At 43.2% G+C, this 14,723-nt stretch overlaps 1 protein-coding gene across 1 annotated transcript in view; it reads left to right on the top strand.

The window, feature by feature from the left end:
* The window catches only part of ZMAT4 (zinc finger matrin-type 4), a 227,602-nt gene that overhangs the window by 106,688 nt on the left and 106,191 nt on the right, over positions 1-14,723 (top strand). The window contains exon 3 of the mRNA XM_060085862.1: positions 9,999-10,155. Coding sequence (XP_059941845.1) covers positions 9,999-10,155 — 157 coding nt within the window. The remainder of the gene's footprint in view (positions 1-9,998; positions 10,156-14,723) is intronic.

Genomic DNA, 14,723 nt, shown 5'->3' with positions numbered 1-14,723 from the left:
AATGCTGCAATGAACATAGGGGTGCATGTATTTTTTCAAATTAGTGCTTTTGTTTTCTTTGGAAACCCAGAAATGGAATTGCTGGATCATATGGTAGTTGTATTTTTAATTTTTTGAGGAACTTCAGTACTGTTTTTCATAGTGGCTGCACCAATTTACACTCCCAACAACAGTGCACAAGGTTCCCTTTTCTCTACTTTCTTGCGAACACTTGTTATTTATTTTCTTTTTGAAAGTAGCCATTCTGACAGGTGTGAGGTGATATCTCCTTGTGGTTTTGATTTGTATTTCTCTGATGATTAGTGATGCTGAGCAGCTTTTCATCTGTTTGTTGGCCATCTGTACGTCTTCTTTGGGAAAAAATGTCTCTTCAACTCCTGTGCTCATTTTTTAATCAGTTTTATTTTTTAATTGTGAGTTGTATGAATTCTTTATATATTTTGGATATTAACCTCTTATCAGATATATGATTTGCAAACATCTTCTCCCACTTGGTAGGTTGTCTTTTTGTTTTGTTGATAGTTTTCTCTGCTGTGCAGAAGTATTTTGCTTGATATAGTCCCATTTGGATATATTTTTTTTTTTTTTTTTTTTTTTGCTGTACGCGGGCCTCTCACTGCTGTGGCCTCTCCCGTTGCGGAGCACAGGCTCCGGACACACAGGCTCCGCGGCCATGGCTCGCGGGCCCAGCCGCTTCGTGGCATGTGGGATCTTCCGGGATAGGGGCACGAACCCGTGTCCCCTGCATCGGCAGGCGGACTCTCAACCACTGCGCCACCAGGGAAGCCCCCATTTGGATATTTTTGTTTTTTGTTTCCCTTGCCTGAGAATACATATCTAAAAAGAGATTGCTCAGACTGATGTTAAAAAGTGTACTGCCTAGGTCTTTTCCTAGCAGTCACTACAGATTCGTTATATATGCTGTTTGCCTGATATATCTTTTAATTTTTTTATTTTATTTTTTAAAACTATGCTCATTTTATTTTATTTTTTGGCCACGCCCTGTGGCATGCGGGATCTTAGTTCCCTGACCAGGGATTGAACCCACGCCCCGCTGCAGTGGAATCATGGTGTCTTAACCACTGGACCACCAGGGAAGTCCCGTCTTTTCATTCTTGTCGTTTCACCCATTTGTATCACTGAATCCAAAGTGTGTGTCCTCCAGACAGCATGTGGATTGGTCATGTTTTCTATTTATCCAGTCTTATCATCTCTCTTTAGATTAGACTGTATAATACTGCCACAGTTTAGTGTTATTGTTGCTCTAGTTGGATTTATGTTTACCATTTTAGTTTTTATTTTCTGTATGAATTATGTCTTTTTTATTCCCTTATTTCTCCTATACCACTTTCTTTTGCATTAAGAGAATATTTTGTACTATACCACTTTAATTCCTTTAGTGATTTTTCACTGTATTATTCGAAATTATTTATTTAGTGGTTGCTCTAGTGCTTACACATACATCCCAACTTATCAGAATCTACCTAAGATTTATACTGACTTAATTTTAGCCTAATATAGAAACATTACTCTTGTATAGCAGTCTTTTCTCTTTCCATTTTTTGTGCTATTATTTTATATATATATATATATATATATATATATTACATCTATGCATGTCACAAACCCAATGATATATTGCTATAATTACTATTTTATGTAATTTTATATCCTTAAGGAAGCTGAGAAATTAAAGGAGAACAGTATATATTTTAGTGCTTGTTGTATTAACCTTCTTATTCACTCTTTATGGTTCTTAACATTAGTTCCTGTGGATTTGAGTTACAACCTCGTGTCATTTCCTTACTGTATTACAGGTTTGCTCCCACCTACCTCCTTTGTGCTCTTATTGTCAAGCACATTATATTTCTATATATTATTGGCCCAACAATACAAATATATACATGTGACTCTATATACTTTTTAAATTAGTTTAAGAGAAGAAAGAAGACATGCATTTATGTTGTCTTTTATAATTACATAGTTACCTTTACTGGTGCTCTTTGTTTATTGGTTCTTTTTATGAGATTCAACTTATTGTCTGATGTCATTTGCTTTCAGCCTCAAGAACTTCCTTTAGTATTTCTTATAGTGTGGATCTGCTAGGAAAAAATTCTCTCACTTGTAAAAAATCTATGAATACCTTTATTTAACCTTAAATTTTGAAAAAAAAAGTTTTGCTGGATATAAGATGCTTGGTTGATGGATTTTTTTCTTTCAGCTTTTTGAGTATGTCATCCCACTGTCTTCTGACCTTCATTGCTTCTGGTGAGAAGTCAACTGTTTATCTTATTTTGGTTCTCTTGTCTGTGATGACCTGTGTTTCTTTGCTGCTTCAAAAATTTCCCCTTGTCTTTGGTTTTCAGTGTTTTTACTATGAAGTATTTGGATGTAGATCATTTTGCGCTTATTCTACTTGAGTTTTGTTGAATGTCTTGGATGTGTAGATGAATGTTTTTCTTCAGATTTGGGACGTTTTCAGTCATTATTTTTTTGAATATGTTTTCCTGCTCCTTCCTCTTTCTTTTCTTCTTCTGGTATTACAATTTTAGGCATATGTTGTTGTGCTTAATGGTGTTCCACATTTCTCTGAGTCTCTGTTCAATTTTCTTCATTCTTTTTTTTCTCTCTTTTCTGAATTGCACAATCTCTATCTTGGTCTATCTTCAAGTTCACTGATTCTTTCTTCTGCAAGCTCAAAACTACTAATGAGCCCCTCCAGTGAATTTTTAATTTCAATTACTGCACTTTTTAACTCCAGAATATCCATTTTATTCTTTTTCATTATTTCTATTTCTTTATTGATATTCTCTACTTAATAGCATATTGGCATCATACATTCCATTATTTAAGCATGATTTCCTTTAATTCTTTGAACACGTTTGTAATCATTTTAAGTCTTTGATGTTGCTTTGAAGTCTTGCCAGATAAACCTAACATCTGGGCCCTCTTTTTTTTTTTTTTTTTTTTTTTTCTCTGTATGGGTAACACTTTTCTGGGTTTTTTTTAATGTTTTTTAATTTTGTTGTTGAAAACTTGATATTTTAGGTAATATATTGTAGCAATTCTGGAAACTTATTCCCCCACCCTCTTGGGTTTGTTTTTGTTCTTGATTGCTTATTTATTTGTCCATTGTCTTTGCTAGATTACTTTAATTATATCTCTTCCTCCCCCATGATATGCAGCCACAAATGTCATTGCTCAGAGGAACAGCCTTAGGAAAGTGCACAGTCACTGTGGGGTGACAGTGTTTTTGCAGGACTCTATTTGACTGTCTCTTTCCCTGATCTTCTCTGTTAAGCTGTCTGCCTCTGCTAGAATCATACCTAGCTCTTAGGCTCTGCTAATTGCTGGACGACTTCTGTTTTTGCCAGTGTGCAGTATAAATTCTGATCTGATTAAATTCACTCCTTTTTGTAGCATTAGTTTTTGAGGCAAGTCTTTGAAGTTTTTTGTTGTTTTTTTTTTTTGCGGTACGCGGGCCTCTCACTGCTGTGGCCTCTCCCGTTGTGGAGCACAGCCTCCGGACGCGCAGGCTCAGCGGCCATGGCTCACGGGCCCAGCCACTCCGCGGCATGTGGGATCCTCCCGGACCGGGGCACGAGCCCGAGTCCCCTGCATCGGCAGGCGGACTCTCAACCACTGCGCCACCAGGGAAGCCCAAGTCTTTGAAGTTTGTTCTCACTCCTGGAAGGCTCGCCTTAGCTGGTTCTTTCTGATAAACTAGCTGGGCTGTGGTTTAGCTTATTGGTCTGATGGAGCTATCAGTTTTCTCTTAATTGCTTAACACCAAAACGTCCATTGTTTTTGAGAGCATCCTTTAGCATAAACCTTCCCACACTATTTCAAACACAGTCAGTTCCTCTGGGGAGAGTTTAGGAGCTCTCTGTTCTTACAGCCCCCCTCTTACCCCTCTGTTCTTATGGAAAAATCTCTGAGCCACTGCTTTTCTCAGAGTGACAGCTCTGCTTTATTATCTGGGCAGAGATGGCAGCCTCTGGTCTTCTTAGCTTGTTTTCCCTGGCACAGAACCTCTGTCCTCCAAGCAAACTGGGGCATGGCCAATCATAGTTCCAATATTCTTGGCCTGCTATGCCAGGGAAAGAGCTTCTGTCCTATGAATAAGAGTGAGGAAGAGAGTACTTGATCTCTGTCTGAGCTACATTGCCAGGAATTTAGTTTCTACAGCTTGGAGCTAAAGAGGATGTGTTGGTGATCTGTTCTTCCTGATATCTCTTAATGGGGAGCTGATGGGAGAGGGAACACTAATTTCTTGACCACACACAGCAGAGTGGACTTTTTTTAATGTTGAACTGGGGGGTCAGTAGGGTGGGAGAGGTTGTCTCTGAAGTGCCGTAGACTCTCACTCTTCTTACTGAGAGTTAGTATATTTTCTTAAATAGATATATATTTTTTAAGCTGGTGTTTGCTCTTAGGATAATTTTCAGAGACTTCAAAGGTTTTTTTTTTAAAAAAAGAATTTTCACTGGTTATGGTTATTTTGCCAGGGAACAAATTCACAGGATTCCTCACTCTGATATTCTGAAATAAAAGTCTCTCTCTCAGGCTTTTTACACTCACTTAAAGTAAAGGAGAATGAAGACAGTTATTTGAATTAAGTAAAAAAAGAAAAAAAGTACAAAAAAAGAAAACAGAATTTTGGGACTAGATTTCTGGCCTAGTCAGCCAGCGTTTTTTCACCTAGATGGAATTCCTCTGAAACGTTCTTAACTTTGCAGAATGCTTTGATGAGGCAGCCTTAGGACCCTCCACAAACTTCTTTTTCTTTCAACCATGTGGACACTGCATTGAAAAAGTCCCACTGAATGTTTACCTCCAGTTTGAAACCCATATTTTAAGACAATCTTGGATTCCCCTTAATTTACTTCATAGTTTGGGGCCATTCTCAATTCTTTAAGCCAGAAACCTTAAATGTGTTCATTGAGGTCAGTTCATCAACTTTTATGGAATTTCTCCCCTGAGCCATAGAAGAGCAGGGCTCTGGGGGGCAGTAGGAGACTCCAGGAACAATGCTATGATCTGTAGTTGCAAGGAGCTATGAATTTAGGATGTAGATAGCCAGGAACACACAATTAAATTCCAGCAGTTTCCGGGCTTCCCTGGTGGCGCAGTGGTTGAGGGTCCGCCTGCCGATGCAGGGGACACGGGTTTGTGCCCCGGTCTGGGAGGATCCCACGTGCTGCGGAGCGGCTGGGCCCGTGGGCCATGGCCGCTGAGCCTGCGTGTCTGGAGCCTGTGCTCCGCAGTGGGAGAGGCCACAGTGGTGAGAAGCCTGCGAACTGCAAAAAAAAAAAAAAATTCCGGCAGTTTCCAGGCCCTTGGTTAATATTGAGATTCTTTCTGGGTAGTTGCATCTCCACCAGGCTCATTAGAGGAATCAGAGATGGTGGCATCATGTGAGTTACACTGACCTCTTTAGTAAAATATCCTATAAAAGGTGTCCTATGGGCCTCAAAATCTGCCTAGCTTCTCAGGGCATCCCAGCCCCTCTCTTGTCAGACAGCTAAACTTTCTTCGACCCTCTTCTGCAATGATGGCATAATTACATCCCATGATATATTTTTGCATAACAATTGGTTCTCTGCTTCTATTATTCTTTGACTCTTCTATATCAGGGGTCCACGGTACCGGTCCATGGCCTGTTAGAAATGGTGCCGCACAGCAGGAGGTGAGTGGCGGTTGAGCCAGCGAAGCTCCATCTGTATTTACAGCCGCTCCCCATCACTCGCATTACTGCCTGAGCTCCGCCTCCTGTCAGATCAGCGGCGGCATCAGATTCTCATAGGAGCGCGAACCCTACTGTGAAATGTGCGTGCGAGGGATCTAGGTTGCGCGCTCCTTATGAGAATCTAATGCCTGATGATCTGAGGAGGAGCTGAGGCGGTGATGCTAGCGCTGGGGAGTGGCTGAAAATACAGATTATCATTAGCAGAGAGGTTGGACGGCACAGAGACCATCATAAATCAATTGCTTGCAGACTCATACCAAAACCCTGTCAGTGAGTGGTAAGTGAAAACAAGCTCAGGGCTCCCACTGATTCTACATTCTGGGGAGTTGTATAATTATTTCATTATATCCTACAAGGTAATAATAATAGAAACAAACTGCACAATAAATGCAATGCCCTTGAACCATCCCACAATCATCCCCCCCCACAACCCCGGTCCATGGAAAAATTGTCTTCCATGAAACCGGTCCTTGGTGCCAAAAAGGTTGGGGACCACTGTTCTATATAGTGATGTGAATGAGATTGCCCAGCAGAGCAGAAATCTAGGAATATATATTAAAACCATGATGAAACAAACATAAATTTTCGGAAAATGTTGCCCTAGTTGAACCCTCAAGTTAGTTTATAAATTGTTCAAAATTCTGGTTCTTTTTCTGGCAAGTTTCCTGTTAGTCTGAGAGATTTGGGCTGCCCATAGACCTCCTTGCATTACCTGTCTCCTCTTTTGACTTTTTATGGCATGCAATTTACTAACCTCACAAACCAACCCTCAACTCCTCCATTCATTCAGTAAATATCTGTAGGTCCCACTGTGTGGCAAGCATTGTGCTAAAAGCTGGGGCCTCAGTATCCATTTCCTTGACCTTAGCAATGTCCTTCTTCCTCACAAGGGGAACAAATATGAAAGCAAATATCATGACTCAGTGCTCTATTATAAGAGAAGTATGTACAGGACACACAGAGGGCCCTAAGATCAGTGCCCACTTCTGCAGGGCAGTAGAGGGAGACAGAAGAAGCTTCATCTCAAGAAGTGATGGTTAACCTGGGCCATGAAAACAGGTTCTGGAAAGAGATTAGACAAGAAATGATGAGGAAGGACATTCCAGGCACAAGAAAGGCTTGAAGATGAAAATCCACAGAAATAGGCTCATTTACATTGCTAGTCTTTTTACCTTACAATTGGGAGAGCGTGGGTCCAATAGGAGACTATATGTCTTTGATTACAATATGTTCCTTTCATTCTATACCTGCCTTCTCCAATTCTCCTGGCCCCAACCTCCTTAATAACAAGGAGGAGGGTTATATTCATCTAACACAGCATCTCACACATTTAGGAGGTCCTTAAAAATGTGTTGGGTGAATGAATACCATAAACCCACTGGTCATTATCCGGTTTAAGGGCTGTCCGTTGCCCCGGAAACTAGTTCTGAATACACTTCATATAATGACAGCAGGCACTTTCCATAGAAATGTCTCCACCTTAGAACTCCAGGGAGAGAGGGGCAGGCTGGGCCGGCAGTTTTGCTAGAAAGAGGCAGGAGGGATGCACATGATCTAAATAGGTGTAGGTTGTGAGTTATGCTTTGGCTTATGACCTTCTGCCTAATTTTAAGAAAAAAATTAGGTGTTTTGACCCATATTATGCATAAGAGGTGAAAACAGGTAATTCAAGCAACCACTTTCACCTTGACAACCTTCCTTTCTCCCCCCGGCCCCCCGCCAAATGTAGGACAGATATCCTCTCACACAGAGTGGGAAAGTGCCAGTGTGTGTCTCTCAGTCCTCCCGAGCTGTCCGCTCCTCATTTATCGGGCTCAAAGCCTTCAGTAACTCCCTGATTTGTATTTCCCGGTATTCCTAGCTCTACCCCATACATAGATCTGGGGCATCTCCTGGGCTTGGCTGGTGAGGTCGATGCAGGGAAGCCAACTCTTCTCCTATTTCCTGCCTGGTCCAGTCAGCTCCACAGTAGACCAGACAAAGGGGTACAAGTATTTATGACTTCATTTTGGCTTTTAATTTTTTTAAATTAAAAAAAATTTTTTTTGGCTGTGCCACAAGGCATATAGAATCTTAGTTCCCCGACCAGGGATTGAACCCGCACCCCCTGCAGTAGAATCTCAGAACCTTAACCACTGGACCGCCAGGGAATTCCCTTTTCGTTTTTTTATTGAGGAGAAAACCTTGGCTTGAAACCCTCAGCAAGGGTACACTCGGTGAGTCCAGCCTCGATGTCTACCCAGACGTCCTGCCCTGAGGTTTGTGCCTCTCTAGGAGACCCCTTTCGGGAAGCCCCTCCCCTCTCCATAGAATCCACCTCCTTTCACCGACCCCCACTCCAGCCCCTAGCAGTACATTTCTTTCAATCTCACTCATTAGCTATGGTAAGGGGGCTGGGGAGATGCTAAGATTTAAATGCTAAGGTCAAGAGAATAAATGGCTGTAGGTGGGACTCCAAATCTCAGATACTCTTATGGCGTCTCTCCCTTTCCCTGATCCCCGAGCTGCAGGCCAGCCTCCTGGTGCATTCACACACACACAACCACACACACACACACAACCACACACACACAACCACACACACAACCCCCCCCCACACACACACACCCCGCTCCTCCCAAGATTGACTGCCAATTGTCAGCCATATTACCAACGACTGCCTTAAGAAGGAAAGAGTTAGTTTTCCAACTGCCACATAATTTGCAATGCAACACTCTCCAGCAGTCTGGACATCTTATCATTATGCAGAAAATACAGAATTCCCTTTCTCAGTCCCATCCCCACCCTCATCCTCGTCCCCATGCTATTTTATTTAAAAAAAATTTTTATTGGAGTATAGTTGCTTTACAATGTTGTGTTAGTTTCTACTGTACAGTAAAGTGAATCAGCTATACGTATACATATATGCCCTCTTTTTTGGATTTCCTTCCCATTTAGGTCACCACAGAGCACTGAGTAGAGTTCCCTGTGCTATACAGTACGTTCTTGTTAGTTACCTATTTTATACATAGTATCAATAGTGTATATATGTCAATCCCTATCTCCCAATTCATCCCACCCCGCCTTCCCCCCTTGGTAGCCATACGTTTGTTCTCTACGTCTGTGTCTCTATTTCTGCTTTGCAAATAAGATCATCTCTACCATTTTTCTAAATTCCACACGTATGCATTAATATACGATATTTGTTTTTCTCTTTCTGACTTACTTCACTCTGTGTGACAGTCTCTAGGTCCATCCACGTCTCTACAAATGACCCAATTTCATTCCTTTTTATTTTAAATTGCACTCTTTGGGCCTGCCGGGAATAGGAGAAGGGGCTGTTGTGGGGCAAGATACTCAGCCAAGGCTGCTGTTTTAATAAAGAGATGCTTTGCTACTGCCGTTCCATTAAGGAATAGATTAACTCCTTATCTGAGTGCCTTCTTTACCCTCAATTTCTAACTAGGCAGGAGGGGATCCCATGGATTAATCTTCCCCTCACAGAATATAGGTAATTGATGATCTGTGAGCACAGTAGCCAGGTCACATGGTCTGACAAAGGATTTATTTTCTCCAAATCATTATTCATTTTCGTGAAGTCTTACAAAGGAATAAAAATCAAGCTGGATTTAAGTATTTTGTGCAGCAGTTAATGAATCCCCTGTCCTGAAGAAAAGGAAAATGACACAAACTCTCTTGGAAAATTCAGCCAGCATGGTCACCATAGCTTTATGATATAGACTCAAGTTACTTATGAAAAATATTCAATTCCTTAAAGGAATCTTTAAAAAAATCTTGAACATGGGACCACGTATCCTGGTGAGACCAAAGTGGGTCAAAGGCAGAGCTGAATGCCAAGTGATAATTTTTGCTAAATAATTCAGGCCATGTGAACTCTGCTATTCTCCTTAACTTTGATGCATATAATGGAGGAAGTGAGAGACCCCTTTCCTCCCAGTGCCGGATCCAACATGTTGACACCTGCTGTGGGCCTTGGTTTTCTGCGGGTAGTTCATATCCGCCCCTTTGTCCTGTGTTCCCAGTGCCTGGCAGTAGTGGTCCCTATTAAATATAGGTTGAAGTTAGTAACTGAGAAAGTTTTGATGATGTTATCATGGAGAAGAAAAAAGAGATTGCAGAGCAAAGACAATACAGACATTTCAAGAAGAAAGTCTATGGTAGGTTTCACGTGCCACAGAACGGAACAGGACAAAAACATCAGAGGCCTTGGGGCTCTCTCTAATGTTCTTTTCATCTCTCTCCCTCACAGGGAAGTGATGCCGACATGGTGGATAAAAACAAGTGCTGCACCCTCTGTAACATGTCCTTCACCTCCGCGGTGGTGGCTGACTCCCATTATCAAGGCAAAATCCATGCCAAAAGGTTAAAACTGTTGCTAGGAGAGAAAACCCCATTAACGACCACAGGTAGGTGTCTGAACAGTGATGGCGGGGAGACACTGAAATCCAGTGCCCGTCCCGTTCATCAGGCTCCCTCTTCATGGGTGGCTGCCAGGATGAGAGTGGCTGAGAGGAAAACCTAAAGGGATGAGCAGGTAGCCCAGCGGAACCTGTGCTATCATAAGACTGTTAAATCCAAGTGCTGGTTCTCTCAACCTGGCCCCTTCAGATTCGTCATTCAGCAATTTGCATCTTCTGGATGGCTCTTTCCATCCTGCAAGATGTTGTCTGTCATATTTATCGTATATTATGTAAGATAATCTATCTATTATGTAAGGAACACTGTCCTTTCTAGTTTTGGTCTGTAATCAGTAGGGGTGATGGATAGTGTATTGTATACATATTGCTTCCCTGCTTACTCCTGGAGAATGTTTTTGTCTTCATGGGGATACGGAGGAGGAAAATGGGAGTCTTTAAAGACACTCTCATGTGCTGACACCCGAGGCGCACCCACCCCCTCCCCCCAGATGACATTTCAGTCATCTTTGTAGGGAATCTTGTGATTCAAGCCTATTAACTTTCACAATAAAAAGCTTAAACATTGGGCTTCCCTGGTGGCGCAGTGGTTGAGAGTCCACCTGCCGATGCAGGGGACACGGGTTCGTGCCCCAGTCCGGGAGGATCCCACATGCCGCAGAGCAGCTGGGCCTGTGAGCCATGGCTGCTGAGACTGCGCGTCTGGAGCCTGTGCTCAGCAACGGGAGAGGCCACAGCAGTGAGAGGCCCACGTACCCCCCCCCAAAAAAAAAGCTTAAACATTGATAACAGATCATTTGACCCTCTAGTTCTTCAGAAGTAACCAAAAAAAAAATTCTTCAGAAGTCTATTAAGTCATAGAACAAAATTACTACTGTTATCATTTAATCAAGATAGATTATTTGGACAAGATTTACATTGTGGCACAGATGTTACTAGACTAGGTGATAATCCCAAGAAGTTGAGGGTATATTTCATGATGTTGACTTTTTCAGTGCCATTACAAGGTAGCAGTGCATTGTATCTGGCTGCCTAATGCATCATGCATAAATCGTGGGTGTAATTATTTTTTCAATGGTATTTTTGAAATTGAAGAGAGTCTAAAACAATACTTGGCTTTTATCCTCACTGGTGTTTTTCTTAAGAAAAAAATCTGCTTTTACCTGGAGACGAGCAAGGAATCTTTTCACTGGGTTTTTCTACTTAGTTGAACTAAAAAAAACTCTTGTTTTTGTCAAGGTGGCTATGACATTCAGATATAGGATGGCGTTGCAAAACACATTGAATTTGGAGACAACCTCAGCTTGATTTAGGCACATTCTGTGTGTTGATATTTGATAAGCAGGCATTTGGTCGAAACTCTTGATTTTTGCCCTCTAAAAGTTTGGATACTCACCTTGTAACCTACTCCCCCTCAAATCTCTTAAAATAGACACCTCACAGAAACAACCAGTGGAAAGTTTTTACCTGTTCTCCATGAATGTGTAACTAGCCCATTTATTCTCTCTGCCTAAGCTTAGTATTGCTGTTAAAATTAATTTTGGAGGTGGTGATGGACGAGAAGAGGCTATATCTTTGTTTATCACATTAATTAGCAAATGGGAGTTATTATTTCTGTAAAAAAAAAATCACCACCAGGCAAAAAAAAAATAGTTATTTGTGAATTTCAATACATCCTTAAGATAACCAAGCATCAGTTTGTTTTTCTGAGTTATCCTGAGCTGTTAGTTGCCATCAATATATTCCAAAGGAAAAGAATCTAAAATACTTGAACTGCAGTGTTTCCTTAATGACTTAGTCTTGGTGTCCACGGAGCTGGCCCAGTCCTCACTGTGACAGGCATACAGTTGCTGGGTGGGTGAGGAGGGAGTGGGGGTGGGCAGGAGGAAGGTAGCACTAACAGCTCGTGGCTTGGGCTATGGAAACAGATGCTGGTTGTCTTTTCCCAGCATCTCCCTTTCTGTACCTTAATCTCTCATTCATTCTCCTCCAAAGCTGCTTTGAGCAGAAAGGATCTTAGAACATGGTAACTTCAGACAGGACTGGAGAGCCTGGGAAGCTACATTGGTCCCTGGGCTGGCATTGTTGTCAAGCCAGCTGCCCGCAGGGAGCAAAGGAAGCAATGTGTCCTCCTACAGGGAGGTGAGTCATTAGGTCCAAGTGTAAGCAGAGGGTAGGCATTATGTCCTGAGGCACAGGACAGGGGTGGAGGGCCTGATAGGAGGGTGGAATCCAGCAATGGACATTCTGGGTGCCGAGATCATGCCGAGACTCAAGCAGGGTACCAGCATCAAGAAAAGTCAGGCATGTGGTAGCGGGGTGCTGGCTGCAGTCCTGGGACTCTAGGGAAAGAAAAGGCTGTTCAGAGCATGGCAGGGCACCGTCATCTTAGACCAGAGTGCTGGGCTGGAAACCAAGTATAAGGACACATCAGGAACCCGGTTGGCCAGACCTAGGATAGAGGTTGAGGCTTGGTCTCCAGCAAAATGCAGTTACTGCAAATGCAGGATAAGGACCAAGAGGCAGCAAAAAAGGATACCCAGGCCACGGGCTTCCTGAGCCCCCGAGTGCAGCCCCTTCTGCTCCTTGAGTGGAGTCGGGATTGCCTGCCATCCGCCCATGCTGCCTGCAGCCGAACCCAGCAGTGGTGCCCGAAGGTTCACCGTCCTCTGCCGATCTCGGAACTGCTCTGCCTTATCAACCAGATTGGCTTGACATTACTTCTAGCATGAAAACAAAAGGAAGAAACAGAACATATAAATCATAAACAACTGAATTCAGAAGGAATCTCCCTGCTCAGGTGTGCTGCTGAAGCCTCCCCTCCGTGAATAATAGGCCCTTGAACGGTGGCGATTTCTGGGTAGGAATAATTGAAGCACAACTCATTGCTTCTCCGAGCTTCTCCATCTGATGAGGGCCAGCAGTTGGTATCTGGGAATCATTACCTTTCCTCCTACTCAAGATGTGCTTTGATCAGGCATCAGCTGGGGATCCTGCTGAATTACATGGTTTAGGTTTGGGTTGCCTTTCCAGATGGACGTGTATTTACTAGAATTTCTGAAATGCTTGGCAGGGCCACTAGAACACAACCCAGTTCCGGATCTCGTTTGTTAGTGTGTTGTGGAATCTCTGCTCCAGTTCACGCTTTTCTAGCTCCTTCTGTAAGATGAGAGCGTGATGAGGACTCGGGACCCACCACGTTCTCCAAGCCTTGGCAGACTTCAGCGTGGAGGTCTTGCCCAGATCGGAGGCTAGACTGAGGCTGCCGTGGTCGTGTCACTGCCACACCGTGGGACGCGTTTCGAGCTGACTCACAGGACAGAGGCCAGAATGGTGAAGGGCATGGAAATCCTCTCACTGGAGGGAGAGGAAAGGGAGCGGGGTTGTTTAGCACGGAAAAGAGATTACTCACAAGTCTGTCATGGGACAGAGTCATGCTGTGTGTGTGTTACCGAGTCCAAGTTCGCTCTGCTGGCCACACGACAGGCCAATAAGTCGGAGACAAGGTGTTGAGGCAGGGGATACGACTATTCGGAAAGCCGCCAGACCGAGATTATGGCGGACTAAAGTCTCAAGATAACCATCTTATCGGGGTTTGGATGCCAGTTTATTTTATAGCACAGAGAAAGGGAGGAGATGAGGAAGTAATGTAAAAAGGCCGTAAGTTATGCAAATATCCCCTGGAATGGCCAGCCTCCGGGAGGGGATGTGTTAATTTCTTCTTTCTTGCAGCCATCTACAGGTGGAACAGGGTCCAGAGATTCCCTGAACAAAGGCACTTCGGTTTAACATTCAGGCAAAGGGGCAGGGTTCCCCAAGGCAGGCAATTATGTATAGACAGTACCCTTTTCATGGACAAACGCAGCAGAAAGCAAAGGTTAAGGTAAAAGAAACAGATCCAGCAGGTAATCCAGTTTGGCTCTTCTCTGTTATGTGTGTGTGTGTGCATATGTGTGTGTGCACACATGCACGTGTGTGCCTGGCTGCAACAGATTCAACCAATGAGTAGGTAGACATTAAGGGGTTAGATCTGAGCTCAAGATAAGGAAGGCTTTATTAATGTTCAGAGACACTTAAAGGTGGGCTGTGTGTCTGGGGGCTGCTTTTGAAGCAGAGGCTGGCTGACCACTTGGCAGGGCATTTCCTGAGGGGCTGCCACCATCATGACATTAGCCCAGAGGACATTTAATGGCCCTAGATTACATGGTTAGCCTAGATGACATTTAAAGACCTTCCAACACGGAGATTCTCAGTGGATGCTACCTACAGCCTTGACCCACTGACATAATATGGCAGAAAAAATCCTAACCTGGGAGTCAGGAGACAGGAAGTGAGGCCCACTTGTAGCATCTCCTTTAGTAGCTCCACGTATTTTTCAACCTTAGGTTTCCCGTCAGTCGTCTATTTCTTATACTGGATGCATTTACCTCACTGGCCCTTTTACAGAGCAAATGTTAGATTGAAAAGTGCTTTCAAAAGTAGAAGGTCTTGTGTTCTTCCCAGGTGAGGCTTTGGTGAGTTGATGGGGGGTAGTGGGCAGCCTGACCCCTTTCGTCTAT

Source organism: Mesoplodon densirostris, chromosome 20 (genome assembly GCF_025265405.1).
Source record: "Mesoplodon densirostris isolate mMesDen1 chromosome 20, mMesDen1 primary haplotype, whole genome shotgun sequence".
NCBI classification, from domain to species: domain Eukaryota; kingdom Metazoa; phylum Chordata; class Mammalia; order Artiodactyla; family Ziphiidae; genus Mesoplodon; species Mesoplodon densirostris.
Note: the sequence above shows the minus strand (reverse complement) of the source record. Positions and strands in the feature narration are given on the sequence as shown.